General features: G+C 44.8%; 2 protein-coding genes across 4 annotated transcripts; one reads left to right on the forward strand and one right to left on the reverse strand.

Annotated features, from left to right (window-relative positions):
• Positions 1-148: 148 nt before the first annotated feature.
• znf518a (zinc finger protein 518A) lies at positions 149-5,802 on the reverse strand. 2 transcript variants are annotated; one of them, XM_084021799.1, is made up of 3 exons: positions 5,534-5,802; positions 1,818-3,939; positions 149-1,452 (listed from the first exon to the last, which is right to left on the reverse strand). In XM_084021799.1, exons 2-3 carry the CDS (start codon positions 3,922-3,924, stop codon positions 827-829), a joined length of 2,733 nt encoding a protein of 910 aa, XP_083877925.1. In that variant the 5' UTR covers positions 3,925-3,939; positions 5,534-5,802; the 3' UTR covers positions 149-826. The 2 variants fall into 2 exon arrangements, with proteins under 2 accessions (XP_083877925.1, XP_083877926.1); XM_084021800.1 differs by lacking the exon at positions 5,534-5,802 and adding an exon at positions 5,008-5,184.
• Positions 5,803-9,312: 3,510 nt separating this feature from the next.
• On the forward strand, positions 9,313-14,223 carry ccnj (cyclin J). Of its 2 annotated transcripts, XM_084021163.1 has the most exons (6): positions 9,313-9,947; positions 10,107-10,205; positions 10,862-11,072; positions 11,157-11,456; positions 12,331-12,490; positions 13,264-14,223. In XM_084021163.1, the coding sequence occupies exons 2-6, from the start codon at positions 10,137-10,139 to the stop codon at positions 13,625-13,627; spliced, it is 1,104 nt and encodes a 367-aa protein (XP_083877289.1). In that variant the 5' UTR covers positions 9,313-9,947; positions 10,107-10,136; the 3' UTR covers positions 13,628-14,223. The 2 variants fall into 2 exon arrangements, with proteins under 2 accessions (XP_083877289.1, XP_083877288.1); XM_084021162.1 differs by lacking the exon at positions 9,313-9,947 and having other exon boundaries at positions 9,986-10,205.
• Positions 14,224-14,986: the final 763 nt, after the last annotated feature.

A 14,986-nucleotide genomic window follows, 5' to 3' on the forward strand; every position in this document is an offset into this window, starting at 1 on the left:
CAAAAGAGGAAAAAAAATAACAATATCAAATCAATCTCGGCCTCTTGAATCCAGATTTTAAACCCTTTTGCTAGTATATCTATGACATCACAAAACACAGGTTTACGTCTCGTTAACTTAATCGTGTCTTCAGGGACATCTGCTGGAAAATATACCTCTTACAGATAATACTATTATTTGAACATAATTTGGAGTTCATACAAAAGATCTTTACAAATACACTGATTCTTCCGATGGCCAAAAAAAATAAAATCATTATTTTTTTTAAAAAGCATAAAGAAAAAGCATATAAAGACTAAACCTAAGAGTCATAAATAAATGTTGAATAAAACAGCTTATTGATTGTTTTTTTGTTTGTTTTTGTTGAAACACAGTTTTGGTGTATCTGAAAAAAACAAATATGATAGCTACCACACTGTAGAGCCTACCCGTACATCATGAATTCAGATGGTATGGCAAATATACATATTACAGTGTTCTATAAAATATTCCATGACAGTGTACTTAAATCCCCTTAAATAAAGCTATCGCGTACAAACAATACAAAGAACTAAATTATCCTTGTGGATTTACAAATAATTGATGTACAGAGTTTGTGTCGCGCCGCCGACGGGAGAGAGAGACGACGGGTAAATGTTTCCCCTGAGAACTTGAACCCTCCGGGAGGCGCGACGGTGACAACGGTTCGATTCTCCTCGAACCAACAAAGAATTAAGACTTTTAAAAAAGAAAAAGAACGGAGAAGACGTTTCCATGATTGTTTAGTTCTATTGCAAAGTCGTGTTTCCAGACTTTTCATCCAGTGTGCGCGACGTTTTAAGAGTTATCACAGTGGCTTCTCCCACTCCATCAGATGTCGCTGCCGATGGAGCATCCACGCCTCCTGGCACGCAAACGCCCGGCCGCAGAACCAGCAGCGGAAGGTTGTGGCGGCGGCGGCAGTGGCGGCCACGCTGGGAGGGAGCGCGTCAACCACCTCGTACTTTTTCCTGCTCAGCCTCCGGAGCTTCAGCTTCAACAGGAATCGCTCCTGCACGGCGTTCTCGGCGGCGCGTCTCGTCGGGTTGGTGTCGGCGTCCTCAGCCGAGAGAGCGCTCGCCGTCCTCCGCGACAGCACGACCTTCTGCACCTCCCCGCGGTACCTGTTGACCACCTCCATGATCCGGGCGACCTCGGGGATGTCGGCGTCCGGGTGGTTCAGCACCACGACGGGCTGGTCACCCGCTGGACGCTTCACCAGCTGAGACGGGTTGATGGCGATGAGCTTTAGGGTCCTCTCCAGGTGCTTAGGGAGCAGCGGGCGCTGATGTGAGGCCGGCGAGGCTTCCTGTTTGGTGCTGCCGAGGAGATCTGGGTAGAAGTCGGAGGCAGCTCCTCCGTCTCCCACCACCTCAACACTCGGCTCGCTGGGCTCGGAGGAGGGAGTCAGACTCAGGTCAGAGGTCACCGGACCTGCAAGGCAGAAGGTGGAAACACTAATTTTAAAACAAAACGTACGACGGCAGATTTGGGCCATTGTAGGGTGAAAATATTTTATCGTCATAGATTTGTGTGAGATTAAAGTGGGAAATTTACGAGAATGTACAAGATTCTAAAGTCATACATTTACAGCAACAAAAAACTTGGATATTCTCCGATATTAAAGTGGTAAATATACAAGAAGAAACTCACAAATGTGCGAGATTATAAATCGGAATTTTGTTTACGTTCAATGTGGGTTTGTTACTGCTCTTTTATTGTGAAATGCAGAATTCAACGTCAAGAAAATACCCTAACCACGCCCATGTCTCTGTTGGCTCTATAATTTGCCGTCTCACCTTCTGCTGTAATTACAGGTTGTGGAACGGGTGAAGACGTGATGTCACCGCTCCGAGGAGTCGCTCCGTCAGCATTCTGGTCCGAGCTACCCGACGTTTGGAGCTTATCGGAGCTCATCTCTACTTCGGTTTCAGCGGCTGCCGCCGTCTCACAAGCGGATTTTCTCTCGTCAACTTCTGCTTCCGAACGCCGCGGCGACTTCTCAACGTCATCGGGCATTTCTGGAAGCGTCTGCAGCTCGATAGGTGTGTTCCCGTCCAGATCTTTAGACCCCGTTGGCTTCTCAGCAACACCGGGGGTTAGCTCTCCCCGCGGCTTCGACTGCGGACTCGAAGCGACGGCTTCAGACGGGTCGATCTCGGAAGCTTTGGTCCATTTCTTCTGGGGTTCCTCCACCGCGTCCTCCAGCATTGTATGAGGACTCAGCGGGGTGTGGTGGTCCTCCGGTAGACCTCTTTCCGACGGCGACAAAGAGCTTTGTGACACCCACTGCCTCTCCTTCACCGGATTCTTCTTCAACACGATCTTCAGGGCCGATTCCGACGCCCGTTTAAACGCTCTTCTAGACCTCCCCCGTCTTTTCCAGCGACGTCTCCTCCGTTTTGGTGCAACCGTTTGAACGGATGTCTGCGCTTCGCTCTCGTTCGTCAACTTCAGCTCACTGGACTTGTTGATCCCGTCCTCGTGTGTGGGCTCCTCAGGTTTTTTGCCGTGTTCCTCAAATTCCTGATCACTCTTTAGTTCCTGATTCTCCCGGTTTTCTTGGGTTTGAGGGCACTGGGACGGCTCGCTCTGGGCCGGCACCGAGCCGTCCCTGTGTAGTTTGGTTTCAGTCTGCAGACAAGGCGCCCGATCGCTCGAATGCGACTGAGGACCGTTTCGGTCGACACTTTCGGGGGGAACGGTTTCCCTGTCGGATGACAACGTCGTCATTTTCAACCTTTTGCCGTAGGTGGCGCCGTTCTGAGCCACGGTTATCTTGTTCTTGACGGTCAGGACAGTGAGATCCGACGCGTTTGACACAACGCCGTTCTCCGACTTCGGGTGGAGGTTCATATCTTGAGGGACGTTCGACAAAACAGTCTTGAGGGCCTTGGTCCATTTCCGGTCGCCGGTTTCCCTGGCAACAGACTTCATCAGAAACTGCTGGGTCTCCTCCAGTGTCGTCTGCGGGTCGGAGAGGTGGCAGTACTTGTCCAGGAACTCTCTGCCCGGCAGAGAGAGGCAGTCCTGCGTCAGCCAGCACATTTCCCGCACGGCGCTTCTCGTTAACCTGGACTTCATTTTTGGGATCGTGTCATTTGGTTTCACTGCCAGCGAATTAAGCTCCTCCTTCTTTTTCTTCCCGCGATTACCGTTCTGGCAAACGTGCACCGCTTTAACGTGCTTCGTAATCAGCCACTTCTGAGCCGCCTCGTAGCCGCAGTGCTGACAGCGTAGAGTCTGAGGAGCGCTCGCCTTTGGCTCGAACTTATTCTTGCCCTTAGTGTGCAGCGACGGCTCCTCGGCTCCCAGATTATGAACGTGCATGTGCTCCAGAAAAACCCTGACGTCGGCCGCAGAGAATTCTCGACACGTTCCACACGAGTATTTGCCGTTCTGGCGGTGGCGTGACGCCAGGTGCGCGCTGAACTCTGGCCACGTGCGCTGAACGTTGTCGTTGCAGATGCCGCAACCGGAAAAAGTGTCCTTGTGGGTCAACAGGTGGACCTGAAGTTGGGAGAACTCGTGGGAGGTGAAAGCACACGTGTGACAGGAGAACACCGGCGGGCTCCCTCGGTGGTTTTCCTCAAAGTGTCTCACCAGTTCTTTGGGAACGTAGTCCGAGTCGTCGTGGCAACGTGAGCACGGGAACCTGAGTGCGTCGGCGCTCCCCTGCTGCGCCTCCTCAGGGGGCTTCCTCTTCGACGAGGGCCACACGGCGCTCGGCTCCCACGCCGCTGCTGCTATCTTCTTTGGTCCGTGCTTATCTTCGCTTTGCATAGTTGGAGGCCGAACGGCGGTCTTCCTGAGGCAGAGCGGTTTGTGCCAATCTCTGTTCTTCTTGTTGACACGCCGTTTATTATCTCCCCTGGAGGTAGCTGCACAGATATCCACCGACTCCATGTTTGTTCCAGGTTTCTAAAAAAAAAAAAAAAAAAGGCGGGAAAAAGGTTATGTCTTTTGCTTCGTTTTGTTTTGCAGCTTTACAGAAAAAAACTACTTGAAACTCTAAAAATGGCACTAAAAACATATGGGAATCAGTACACATAGGACTTGTCTTTGAGGTGAAGATCGTAAAGGAAAAGTTTAAAAAGGATCTATAAATAAATTGTTAAAAAGTAGCAACATTGTGCGAGTCTGTTCTTTCTGATAATTCCTGCAGCCTCATTGTTTTCGTTTATTTAAATCAGGATCAATTTTTCACGTCTCTGCCATGATGGCGAGCTAAAAAAGCTTTTTCCATTTCACTCGTGGCGATATTCACGATTATCTCGACAACGGAAATTCACTGTGTTCATCCTGTTGTGTAATATTACGACTACTGCTAATATTACTACTACTGTTAATAATACTACCAACACCATACTGGTCTGCTGCTGATTTCTGCCTGAATTTAAATCTGTTCAGGCAGTTTTTTCTCGCCGTTGTCATTCTGTAATGCTTCCAACTGGGCAGATACAAATACTTTGTTACTGTACTTCAGTAGTATTTGCAGGTATCATTTACTTAACTTGAGTATTTATTTTTCCGGACAACTTTTACTCCCTATATACATTTTAAAACAAAAATCTGTACATTCTCCTCTTCACATTTTCGAAAACAGACTTGTTACATTAGATTTAATGCATTTTCTCTTTATTAATATGATGCAAGCTGGTAGGGATACTTTTTACTTTAAACTTTTCTATTTTTTCCACTTTTACTTGGGTAAAGAAGTTGAATCCATACTGTTTCAACACAAGTATGTGTACTTTTGACAACTGTGGATTTTGAAATCATCGACTATTGTACGTGAAAAGTGTCCCTTGATACCTTTTTGTTATACAACACTTACAAAAAAAAGAGGAAGAAGCTGTCATTAATGTTAAGTCCACCTGTTGCTATGGTTAAAATGTCTCTGCTTGGATATTAATCATCAGACTGGGATCAGATATTAAACAAAGACTCTTATTGGAAGAAAAAAAGAACTCAACCCCTTTAACTCACCTGTCCCACACAACAGCTAGCTTTGGTGGGATTATATAGCACATATAGCACGAAGGCACCAATAAAAGAAGAGTCGAGCAGCCGCCGTTTAAACGGTGAACCGGGCGGCCATTGTGTTCAGTTTGACTTGACCACAACAAAGTGATGAGGCTGCTCTTGTATAACGTAAAAAAGAAAACTACCACCAACTACTACCGTCGGAGCCGGTGTAACCTTCCGCGCGTTGTTCTTTTGTTGTTGTTTGCTTGTTTGTTATCTAACGAGGAGACGAAACCGTTTGAAATAAAACGCGACGACAGAGAGAGAGAGATAGAGAGAGATAGAGAGCGAGAGAGCTTACAAAGACGAAACAACTTGGGTGGAATAAATAGCGTGCCGACAAAAGTTACGCCACGTCGGTTGTTTTTTTGTTTGTTTGTTTAAAAAAAACAAGCTAGCGTCGATTTGTTAAAGTAGTGTAGCTGAATGTAAAAGCGTTAGCTGTGTGCGTGTGTGTGTAGTTGTGTGTGTTTTTTGTTGTTGTTACCTTTTCTTTTGTGGAGAGCTTGACAGCTCAGCGAGTGGCAGCCATGATGGTTTCATACGGGGATTACAGCCTCTCTCTCTCCCTCTCTCTCTCTACGTCTCTCTGTCTCTCTCTCTCTCTGAGCCGCTTTGAGCCCCGGAGAGAGCCGCGCCGTCCCGGGCCTAGCAGCAGCAGACCCCGAACCCGAACCCCCGGAACCCGGCTCTCTCTCTCGTTGCTTTCATGTAGTGGTTTTATTCACGTCTCGTCAACACGAGGTCAAGCCCCCCCCCCCCCCCCCCTCCACTCCCCCGGGGCGGCGCGAGACACAACAGAACTGCTATCGACCGGCTCGCGCGCTGCTCGGTCTCGAGAAGTTTGCACCCACAATCCCCCCGCGCTGCTGCTGCTTAGTGAGCGTGTTATTACAGTGTAGTGGATGAAAAGCGACAAAAAAGATGCTTCAATATTATTAATTTACATTAAAAAACATTTACAAAAACATGCTTCAATATTATTAATTTACATTAAAAAACATTTACAAAAAGATGCTTCAATATTATTAATTTACATTAAATAAAAACATTTACAAAAAGATGCTTCAATATTATTAATTTACATTAAAAAAACATTTACAAAAAGATGCTTCAATATTATGAATTTACATTTAAAAAAACTTTATTTACTACTACAGAGTAGTTGTGCAAGCATGGCCACCCCCAAATAAAAACACATTAAGATGATATACACATGACAGATAATCTATAAACTATATATAATCTTTAAATACAGCAGATATATAGTAGTAATAATAATATATTATTAGTAGTATATATTATATTATTATTATGACTTATTATTTTTACTATAATAAGTAATGTATTATTATTAATTTTCTATTAGCATATATAGTACACAGTATATATGTCTCTCGAGATATATTCTATATATACTTATATTTATATATGTACATAGTAGTTCTTATGTTTATGTTGAATGCTTGTTTTCGTTATAATAGGTGATACTCACAAAAAACTATGTGATTATTCCGATTATGTGTGTAGCTGGTTTGCAGTTAAATCTCGCGTAAGTGAGTCACAGTGGGCCGAGTGACCTTTGTGCTGCCAACAACTTGCAACCCTTAAAGCTGAGATAAGGTAAAGATGGACATTTATGTTACAGAAAGAAAAGAAAAAAACAATGGTTCAGAGATCTTTGGCGTCATCAGAATATTTCAGTGAGCTGATGTTGATGCACACAGCCAGTCCTCCCTTTCAGGGTGATATCAATGAGTGGCAGACCCGCTTACATCCTCGACTTCATGTCTGAGAAAGAACATTCACATTCCTGGGCAGGTCAATGGCTGTCAGCTGGCCTCCATCTAGGCGCTGCGTGACACCGGCTGGATAGAAAAGCAACGCGCAGGGACACCATTTGTTTCCTCCGGGAGACATTTCCAGCCCTTTAAGAACTAGACTCCCCACGAACTCGACAGCTTCTACCACACAGCAGCTAGTATTACCAATCCTCTTAAGACCCCCCCTCCCTACAGGCAGCCACAATCCCTGGACTGCTCTACTTTATTACTGAGCACAACATGATGTCTCTGCACTGGTGTTTCTTACTTGACATCAAATTAGGATAAATATAAGACATTCAGAACAAAATGGTCCTACTTCTCTCTGCTGGCCACCAGGGGGCGACTCCTCTCTGGTTGTATAGAAGTCTATGAGAAAATGGTCCTACTTCTCTCTGCTGACCACCAGGGGGCGACTCCTCTCTGGTTGTATAGAAGTCTATGAGAAAATGGTCCTACTTCTCTCTGCTGGCCACCAGGGGGCGACTCCTCTCTGGTTGTATCGAAGTATAAGAAAATGGTCTTAATTCTCTCTGCTGGCCACCAGGGGGCGACTCCTCTCTGGTTGTATAGAAGTCTATGAGAAAATGGTCCTACTTCTCTCTGCTGGCCACCAGGGGGCGACTCCTCTCTGGTTGTATAGAAGTCTATGAGAAAATGGTCCTACTTCTCTCTTGATGTATTATCTCAGTAAACATTGTAAACATGAGTTTATGGTCTCAATCTCTAGTTTCAACTCTTCTTCAATCCAGCATGACGTTCATTTAGTACATTATGGTCCATTTAGAGTCCACCAGACCAGAAAGCAGGGGATGCTTTAGGGGGCGGGGCTTACCTGCTGATTGACAGGTCACTACCATGCTACCAATGCTAGTTAGCTACTAATATGACTTTAACACTTAGCTGTAAAGTTGACCTTGAATCATGAAGCTAACTTTGTTAGCAGCTTCACACCAGAATCCACATGGATCCAGTAAGGGTGCTGATCCACCCATCGCTCCTCCTCAATCCAAATATGGTCACTTCCTTCTCTGGTTGCAAATAATACAAGAGGGCAAGAAAGTTTGGGTGTTTCTCTCAACGTTATGTAACGCAGTATGATAAAAAAATAAATAGGATATCTAGAACCCAAACCTTGTCTTGGTTCATTCTTATCATTATTTAACAATCCTGGAATGCAACATTATTAAAGAAGATATACTGCAATTTCATTTCAAGCATAATCTCTCTTTGGGTAAATCAATAATTAATTAACTATGAATATCATTCATTACTTCAACACATGACTGGAAATCAAATTAAAGGAGAAATTCAGGGCATTCAGAACATTAAAAAACAAATGTAACATTTGCTTCTGACAAAATGCAATTAGCAGATAACAATATAATCACATGTTCAATCCTTCATCTCTTTATGGGAATCTTGTGACTTATTGCGAAATATGTTTCCTGGCAATAAAAGCCCAGAAAGGCGGCGTATGTGCCGGTGTCTTTCCTGACTACACGATCACACACTGAGGTGTTCGGTAACCCGGGACGATGCATCAGATTAGTCCGTTTGCTCTCGATAGACGGGGGAAGTCATTATAACATCGATGTCGCTCCAACCTTATTTGGGTCAGATTGAACTGTGCTGCTGCTGCTGCTGCCGGGGCAAACTGACCCACTTTGTACCACAAAAAAAAGGACTGGATGAGTCGTATCATCACCATGAAATTCTATTGATGCAAATATGTGATGTATGTATAGCTCTCGCAGCAGTGTGACCCAAAGTTCAAAGTTGACGGTCAGAGGGTTGAGCAACAGAATGAGAGTCGTTGTCTCATTCTGTGACGAGGAAAAACACAAGCAGGACTATATTATATACGAGAGTCTCACATGTACACTAACAAGTACACAAATGTGTTTTGCATCTCACATGAATGACACAACGCTTCTGTTGTGAATTTCATTTCCTTTCACACCGTTTTGCACTTTGTGAGAAACGGGAGATGAAAACCTGATGTGTTCTCCACCAGCATCACGATGAGGGACGCCTACTGGGAGAGAACAGGGCAAACTGGGACGGTGACAGATGGGGGTTTCTCTGAATGTTACTGAAATATCAGGATAAATAGGATATTGTCGAGGTTTATTTCTAGGGTAATTTAACAATCCTGGAATACACACTTTACACCGTTATCAAGGAATTTCAAGTACAACGGCGGCAACCTCTGGAAAGTGAAAAACCTTAAACCTGCTTTCACTTTGCTGGCCATCAGGGGGCGACTGGAGATTGCATGGAAGTCTATGAGGAAAATGACCATACTTCTCACTTGAATCTCTAGTTTGAAGTCTTCTTCAATACAGCGTGATGTTAATTAAGTAAATGATGGTCCATTTAGAGTGAAATAGATGATAAATGTATAAGATGTAAAGTGTGTGATGCATGTGATAGATAGATAGATAGATAGATAGATAGATAGATAGATAGATAGATAGATAGATAGATAGATAGATAGATAAATAGATAGATAGATAGATAGATAGATAGATAGATAGATAGATAGATAGATAGATAGATAGATAGATATTGCGTGTGGTGCATATCTAGCTGTGGAAAACTGGATCCTTACAAACGCAAATTTTATAATCCCCCCATGTGTTGGGTATGGGCTGCATCAGAGGCCAGCGATTGGCTATCGACAGTTACTATTCTTACTTCTAATTGGCTGCGTCCTGCCAAACTCGGACTAAGAGGGCGATGCTTTCAGGTGTTAATCGGAAACTTTGCAATCAACGAAAAAAATACAAAAAAAAAAGAAAGGAAACGAAAATCTTGAAAGAATCTTGCGCGTGCGCATTGACATAACGCCTTGTGACACACACATACACACACGCACGTGGTGTAGCGCACGTTGCGTGTTTTCACACCCGCTTAAAAACAACGACTCTCCGCATGAAGCTGCCGTCTCCGAGCAGCGCTTGAACGCAGCAGCAAGCGTTTGCTGAGCGAGCGTGTGTGTGTGCGGCTAGCTTGAATTGGAAGTAGTTTTCTGCGGTGAAACCGCCCGGAATATCCGCTCCATGTGCTCCTCGGGTGAGTTTACACCTTTAATGCACCGTCAACATAAATAATAATATTTATTTTCTTATTTTAGACAACCGAGTGATCGCAGCTAACAGTTGACATAGTTTGTTATTGTCCTCCTCCATGTGTGCGGAGCATCTCAGGCTCAGCGTGTTGTCGTGTTTTCAGCCTGCAGGTGTTTCCTGTTTCCTGACTTCAATGGAGCTCGAGGACCAATGGTGGAAAGGACAGCTGCCTGCAGACATCTACCAGGCGCTCCGATACAAGGTGAGGCGATGTCTGCCTCCATACAGGGACGGACACGCACACGCACACGCACACACACACACACACACACACACACACACACACACACACACACACACACACACACACACACACACACACACACACCAGCAACCTGTTGCTTTTTAAAGTGTAGTTTTTAAAGTTTTTAAATCTGTGCATAACTTCTTGTCTTTGTTTCAGGCTTAATTGTTATTAATAATTGCCTTTTATACACAGATGCTTATTATTCCGTTTTATTTTGCATTGGATTGTTGTTGTTTTTAGGCAGATAAATCCTCATCAAGCCAATTTAGAGAAATAATAAAAAATAATGTGATGTATTGGTAGTATTAATAATCTAGGAGAACGATAACTGATATTTGCCTACAGTTTAAAAACAAAAGTGTGTCAAAATTCCTGAAAGCATATTTTATTTAAAGCATATTTTATTTAAAGCATATTAATGTTATTATGAAGTTGAAAAAAAAACACAAATAAATGCAATAATTCCCTGAAGTTTTATAAAGTTAAAATAAATCCAATAAAGACCAGAGAGTAAAGGTAGAGCATTTTAAAAATTAAATAATCTGATCTGAATATGTGTTCAGAATATAAATATGAAACCTGAAGTAAAATTCGTCACCATGTTGCTTTAGGAGCTCAAGTTGCCGTCCTACAAAGGCCAGTCCCCCCAGATCAACCTGAGACGGTACTTCGCCGACCTCATCGCCATCGTCAGCAACCGCTTCAGGCTGTGTCCCGCCGCCCGCCACCTGGCCGTCTACCTGCTGGACCTCTTCATGGACCGCTACGACGTCACGGTGCAGCAGCTCCACATGGTCTCGCTCTCCTGCCTTCTTCTGGCCAGTGAGTCTGCATCCGACCCGGGACCAGGTTCTGGTCTCTCTGCGTGGCGTGATGGGGTTTTTCTTTTCTTTTTTTTTTTTTCAGGTAAGTTCGAGGAGAGGGAGGACCGCGTGCCCAAGCTGGAGACCCTGAACAGCCTCAGCTGCATGAGCTCCATGAACCTGGTCCTCACCAAGCAGGGTCTACTTCACATGGAGCTGCTGCTGCTGGAGACCTTCCAGTGGAACCTGTACCTCCCCACGGCCGCCCACTTCATCGAGTACTACCTGTCCATCGCGGTCCACGAGGGAGACCTGCACGACGGCTGGCCCATGACCTGCCTGGAGAAGACCAAGCTGTACATGGCCAAGTATGCCGACTACTTCCTGGAGGTCTCCTTGCAAGGTGAGTTGAGTTATCTCTCTGCTGGCCACCAGGGGGCGACTCCTCTCTGGTTGTATAGAAGTCTATGAGAAAATGGTCCTACTTCTCTCTGCTGGCCACCAGGGGGCGACTCCTCTCTGGTTGTATAGAAGTCTATGAGAAAATGGTCCTACTTCTCTCTGCTGGCCACCAGGGGGCGACTCCTCTCTGGTTGTATAGAAGTCTATGAGAAAATGGTCCTACTTCTCTCTGCTGGCCACCAGGGGGCGACTCCTCTCTGGTTGTATAGAAGTCTATGAGAAAATGGTCCTACTTCTCTCTGCTGGCCACCAGGTGGCGACTCCTCTCTGGTTGTATAGAAGTCTATGAGAAAATGGTCCTACTTCTCTCTGCTGGCCACCAGGGGGCGACTCCTCTCTGGTTGTATAGAAGTCTATGAGAAAATGGTCCGACTTCTCTCTGCTGGCCACCAGGGGGCGACTCCTCTCTGGTTGTATAGAAGTCTATGAGAAAATGGTCCTACTTCTCTCTGCTGGCCACCAGGGGGCGACTCCTCTCTGGTTGTATAGAAGTCTATGAGAAAATGGTCCTACTTAATAAGTCATAAATCATAACTACTCCATGCATAAATAAAGGCAAAGCAAGGCAATTTGAATTATATAGCACCTTTCAACAACAAAGCAATTCAAAATGCTTTACATAAAACAATAAAAGCATTGAAGAAAGAAAACATTAAAACAAGCAAATAAAAACAAGAATATCAAATGAATAGAAATGACAGTATAAGCAGTTAATCTATTGTATTGTTTACTGAAACAAAGTATAAAGGTTTTGTCTTGTCGTCCAGTCTATTTTTGGTTGTTGCTGTGTTAACGGTTCCCCTTCCTCCCCTCAGATCACGTGTTTTTGTGCTTCGCCCCGTCGCTGGTGTCGGCGGCGTGCGTGGTCACCTCCCGCCTCATCCTCCACCTGTCGCCGACGTGGCCGCCCCGGCTGCAGCGTCTCACCGGATACACCTGGGAGAACCTGGTCCCGTGTGCTGAGAAACTGCTCATGTGCGTGACAAAAAAAAAACCGGGTATAGTTGTTTGATGCAGGAGGAATTTAAGAGTCTCACAGGCTGAAGGAAAGAATCTGCTCTGAAATCTGCTGACGCGTCTGTGGCTCTGCCAGACGGCAGCAGGGTGAACTGGGGTTTGCTTGTCTGTTAATATCCTTCAGGCTCTTCGCAGGCACCTCTCGTCACCAATATCATGCAAGTGTGTTTCCAGTCAGGATGCTTTCCTCTTCCTCGTCTCTAAACGTTTACAAGAACTTGGTTGACAAGTTTCTTCTCCTTCTGGTTCATACTTGTATTTCAGGTTACAACTAGAACATGCTCAAAAAACTATTTTTGGGATATTTTTGGAATTTTTTCATTTCCATCCTGGTTGCAGCTGTTAGACCCCCCCCCCCCTGTCCCCTGTCCCCACTCTGTTGTGATTGGGACAGCTGATCACACACACATATACCAGCTGTTGTTCTGCTGAGGACTAGTGATGAAAATTAATCCAGACAAAGGATATTTAGTTTAGTCTTTTCCACAAATTAGCGTCTGGATGGATATTATGCAAATGAGCTCCTTGGTGACATCACCACTTTACAGAAGACAACGTTAGAATGGAGGATCTGGACTGCCTGGGGTCTGTTTATGAACATATATGATCTCACTCACAGTGGGAGGAAGCAGTAGTTTATACGTTTCACGCTCCACATTCAACACTAGGTAATTGCTTGAATCGTAAATCACTAAGCAGCAATGCAACTCTTTGTTCCTGTGTTTTTCTAGAGCACATGACAGCGACGTCAAAGAGGCCAACAAGCAGAAGTGCCAGCCGCCGGGTCAGCAGCAGCAGCAGGGCCAGACGGCGTTCCACGGCTCGGGCCAGACGGCCACCGTGGCCCAGTACCTGCACCGGTCTGGCGTGCAGTACCCCCAGCAGGCCCCTAACCTGGGTCTGGGCCCCCCCAACCACAGGTCCGCCCCCTCCTCCTCCTACCTCGGCCACTCCGCCGCCGCCGCCGGGCTGCAGCCTCCCAACGGCGGCACGCAGGCCATCGCCACCCAGCAGGATCCCAAGCCGGGCATTCCCGGCCGAGCCTACCAGGTGAACATGCACTACAGCTGCGCCGCCCCGTGCTTCGACAGGTGATGGGAGTCACGTGTGTGTGTGTGTGTGTGTGTGACGGGTGTTTCTCTTACACACTGGAGGGTTTTTAATTTGGAGAGACTGGATGAGATCGGTACAGCACTTTGACCCACTTTGAAGGTGTACGCAGTGTGCAACACGCATTAGGATTTCTTTTTTTCTTTTGGTTTGTTCGAGATATCGGGTATGAATGTTGTTGAGATGGCTAGAGGCGGAGTTTGCACCACTACTTTTTTTTCCCCACGAGTGTCACTGTTTAATTTAGGCTACAGACCAAAAGAAAAAGTCTTGTATTTATTTGACAAATTACCTCAGAAGTATTGAATGTACGAATACCTCCGCCCTGTTACGCTGAAAGGGACTTGGGTTGGTTTGTAGTTGAGATTAGAGAGCACAGTTTATTCTGTACCTCGGACTTTATTTTACTTTCGTTTTCTTTTCTTTGCTAAGATTGTTGTTTGTTAAACTGAGAAGAAAAAAAATCTCTTTGTCACAATTTATTTTCAGAGGAATTGTTTCTCTTCTGTACACGGAGGATTTCAGTCAGTGCTGTGCACTCCTATGATGATAGTTTTAAATAAAATGCAAATCTGTGTTTGTGGAAGTGAGATTTTTGTTTCCCATTGATTCATTTCTTGGATTAGTTTCAGGCCGGTGACGTTGCAGACCACGGCCTGCAGAGGGCAGTGTGGGCCACATTTCTGTTGATGCTTTTCATCCCTGTGGATTCACAGATCAGACGTGTTCTTCTCTGAGAAGAAGAATTTAAAAGTGGACTGAAGCCGAAAACAGGCCTCCTTTTAAATCCCCCCAAATAAGCAGAGGTGTCAAAATTATACGTTCTTATACTCAAGTAGAAGTACAGATACTTGTGTTCAAAAAGACTCTGCTAAAAGTAGAATTCTACTTCTTTACTCAAAAGTAAAGTGCAGGATCTGAAAAATAAAAGTATCACTATGAAGGACATTTCTACTGGCTGTTCTTTTGCAAGGCCAAGTGAATCCCGCTTTATAATAATAATTATAATAAAACAAATAATCAATAATTCCTCTCAAAGGCATTAAAATTAAAGTAACATGTCTGTTTTGAAAGTGTGAGGAGTAGAAAGTACAGAAAATTGTTTTAAAATATGAGGAAAAGTAAAAAGTAGTCAGAAAAATATATATTCAAGTAAAATTCTACTAACGGTACAATCAGGAAGTATTTGTACTTTGTTGCTTCCCTCCTCTCAGAAATATAAATACTCAAGTAAAGTACAAGATACCGTTGAAATGCTACTTACGGTACAGTAAGGAAGTATTTGTACTTTGATAGAGGAAAGATCAGCTGTCGTGTACGAGGAATAAAACTAATTCACAGTTC

Source organism: Eutrigla gurnardus (assembly GCF_963514095.1).
Source record: "Eutrigla gurnardus genome assembly, chromosome: 11".
Classification (NCBI taxonomy): domain Eukaryota; kingdom Metazoa; phylum Chordata; class Actinopteri; order Perciformes; family Triglidae; genus Eutrigla; species Eutrigla gurnardus.

Bases quoted from the DNA above. Each gene is read 5' to 3' on its own strand.
- znf518a (XM_084021799.1), bottom strand. From the start codon at position 3,924: ATGGAGTCGGTGGATATCTGTGCAGCTACCTCCAGGGGAGATAATAAA. The intron at 1,453-1,817 runs GTGAGACGGCAA...TCTGCCTTGCAG, and splicing joins ACCTGTAATTACAGCAGAAG to GTCCGGTGACCTCTGACCTG.
- ccnj (XM_084021162.1), top strand. From the start codon at position 10,062: ATGTGTGCGGAGCATCTCAGGCTCAGCGTGTTGTCGTGTTTTCAGCCT. The intron at 11,073-11,156 runs GTGAGTCTGCAT...TTTTTTTTTCAG, and splicing joins CTCCTGCCTTCTTCTGGCCA to GTAAGTTCGAGGAGAGGGAG. The intron at 11,457-12,330 runs GTGAGTTGAGTT...TCCTCCCCTCAG, and splicing joins CCTGGAGGTCTCCTTGCAAG to ATCACGTGTTTTTGTGCTTC.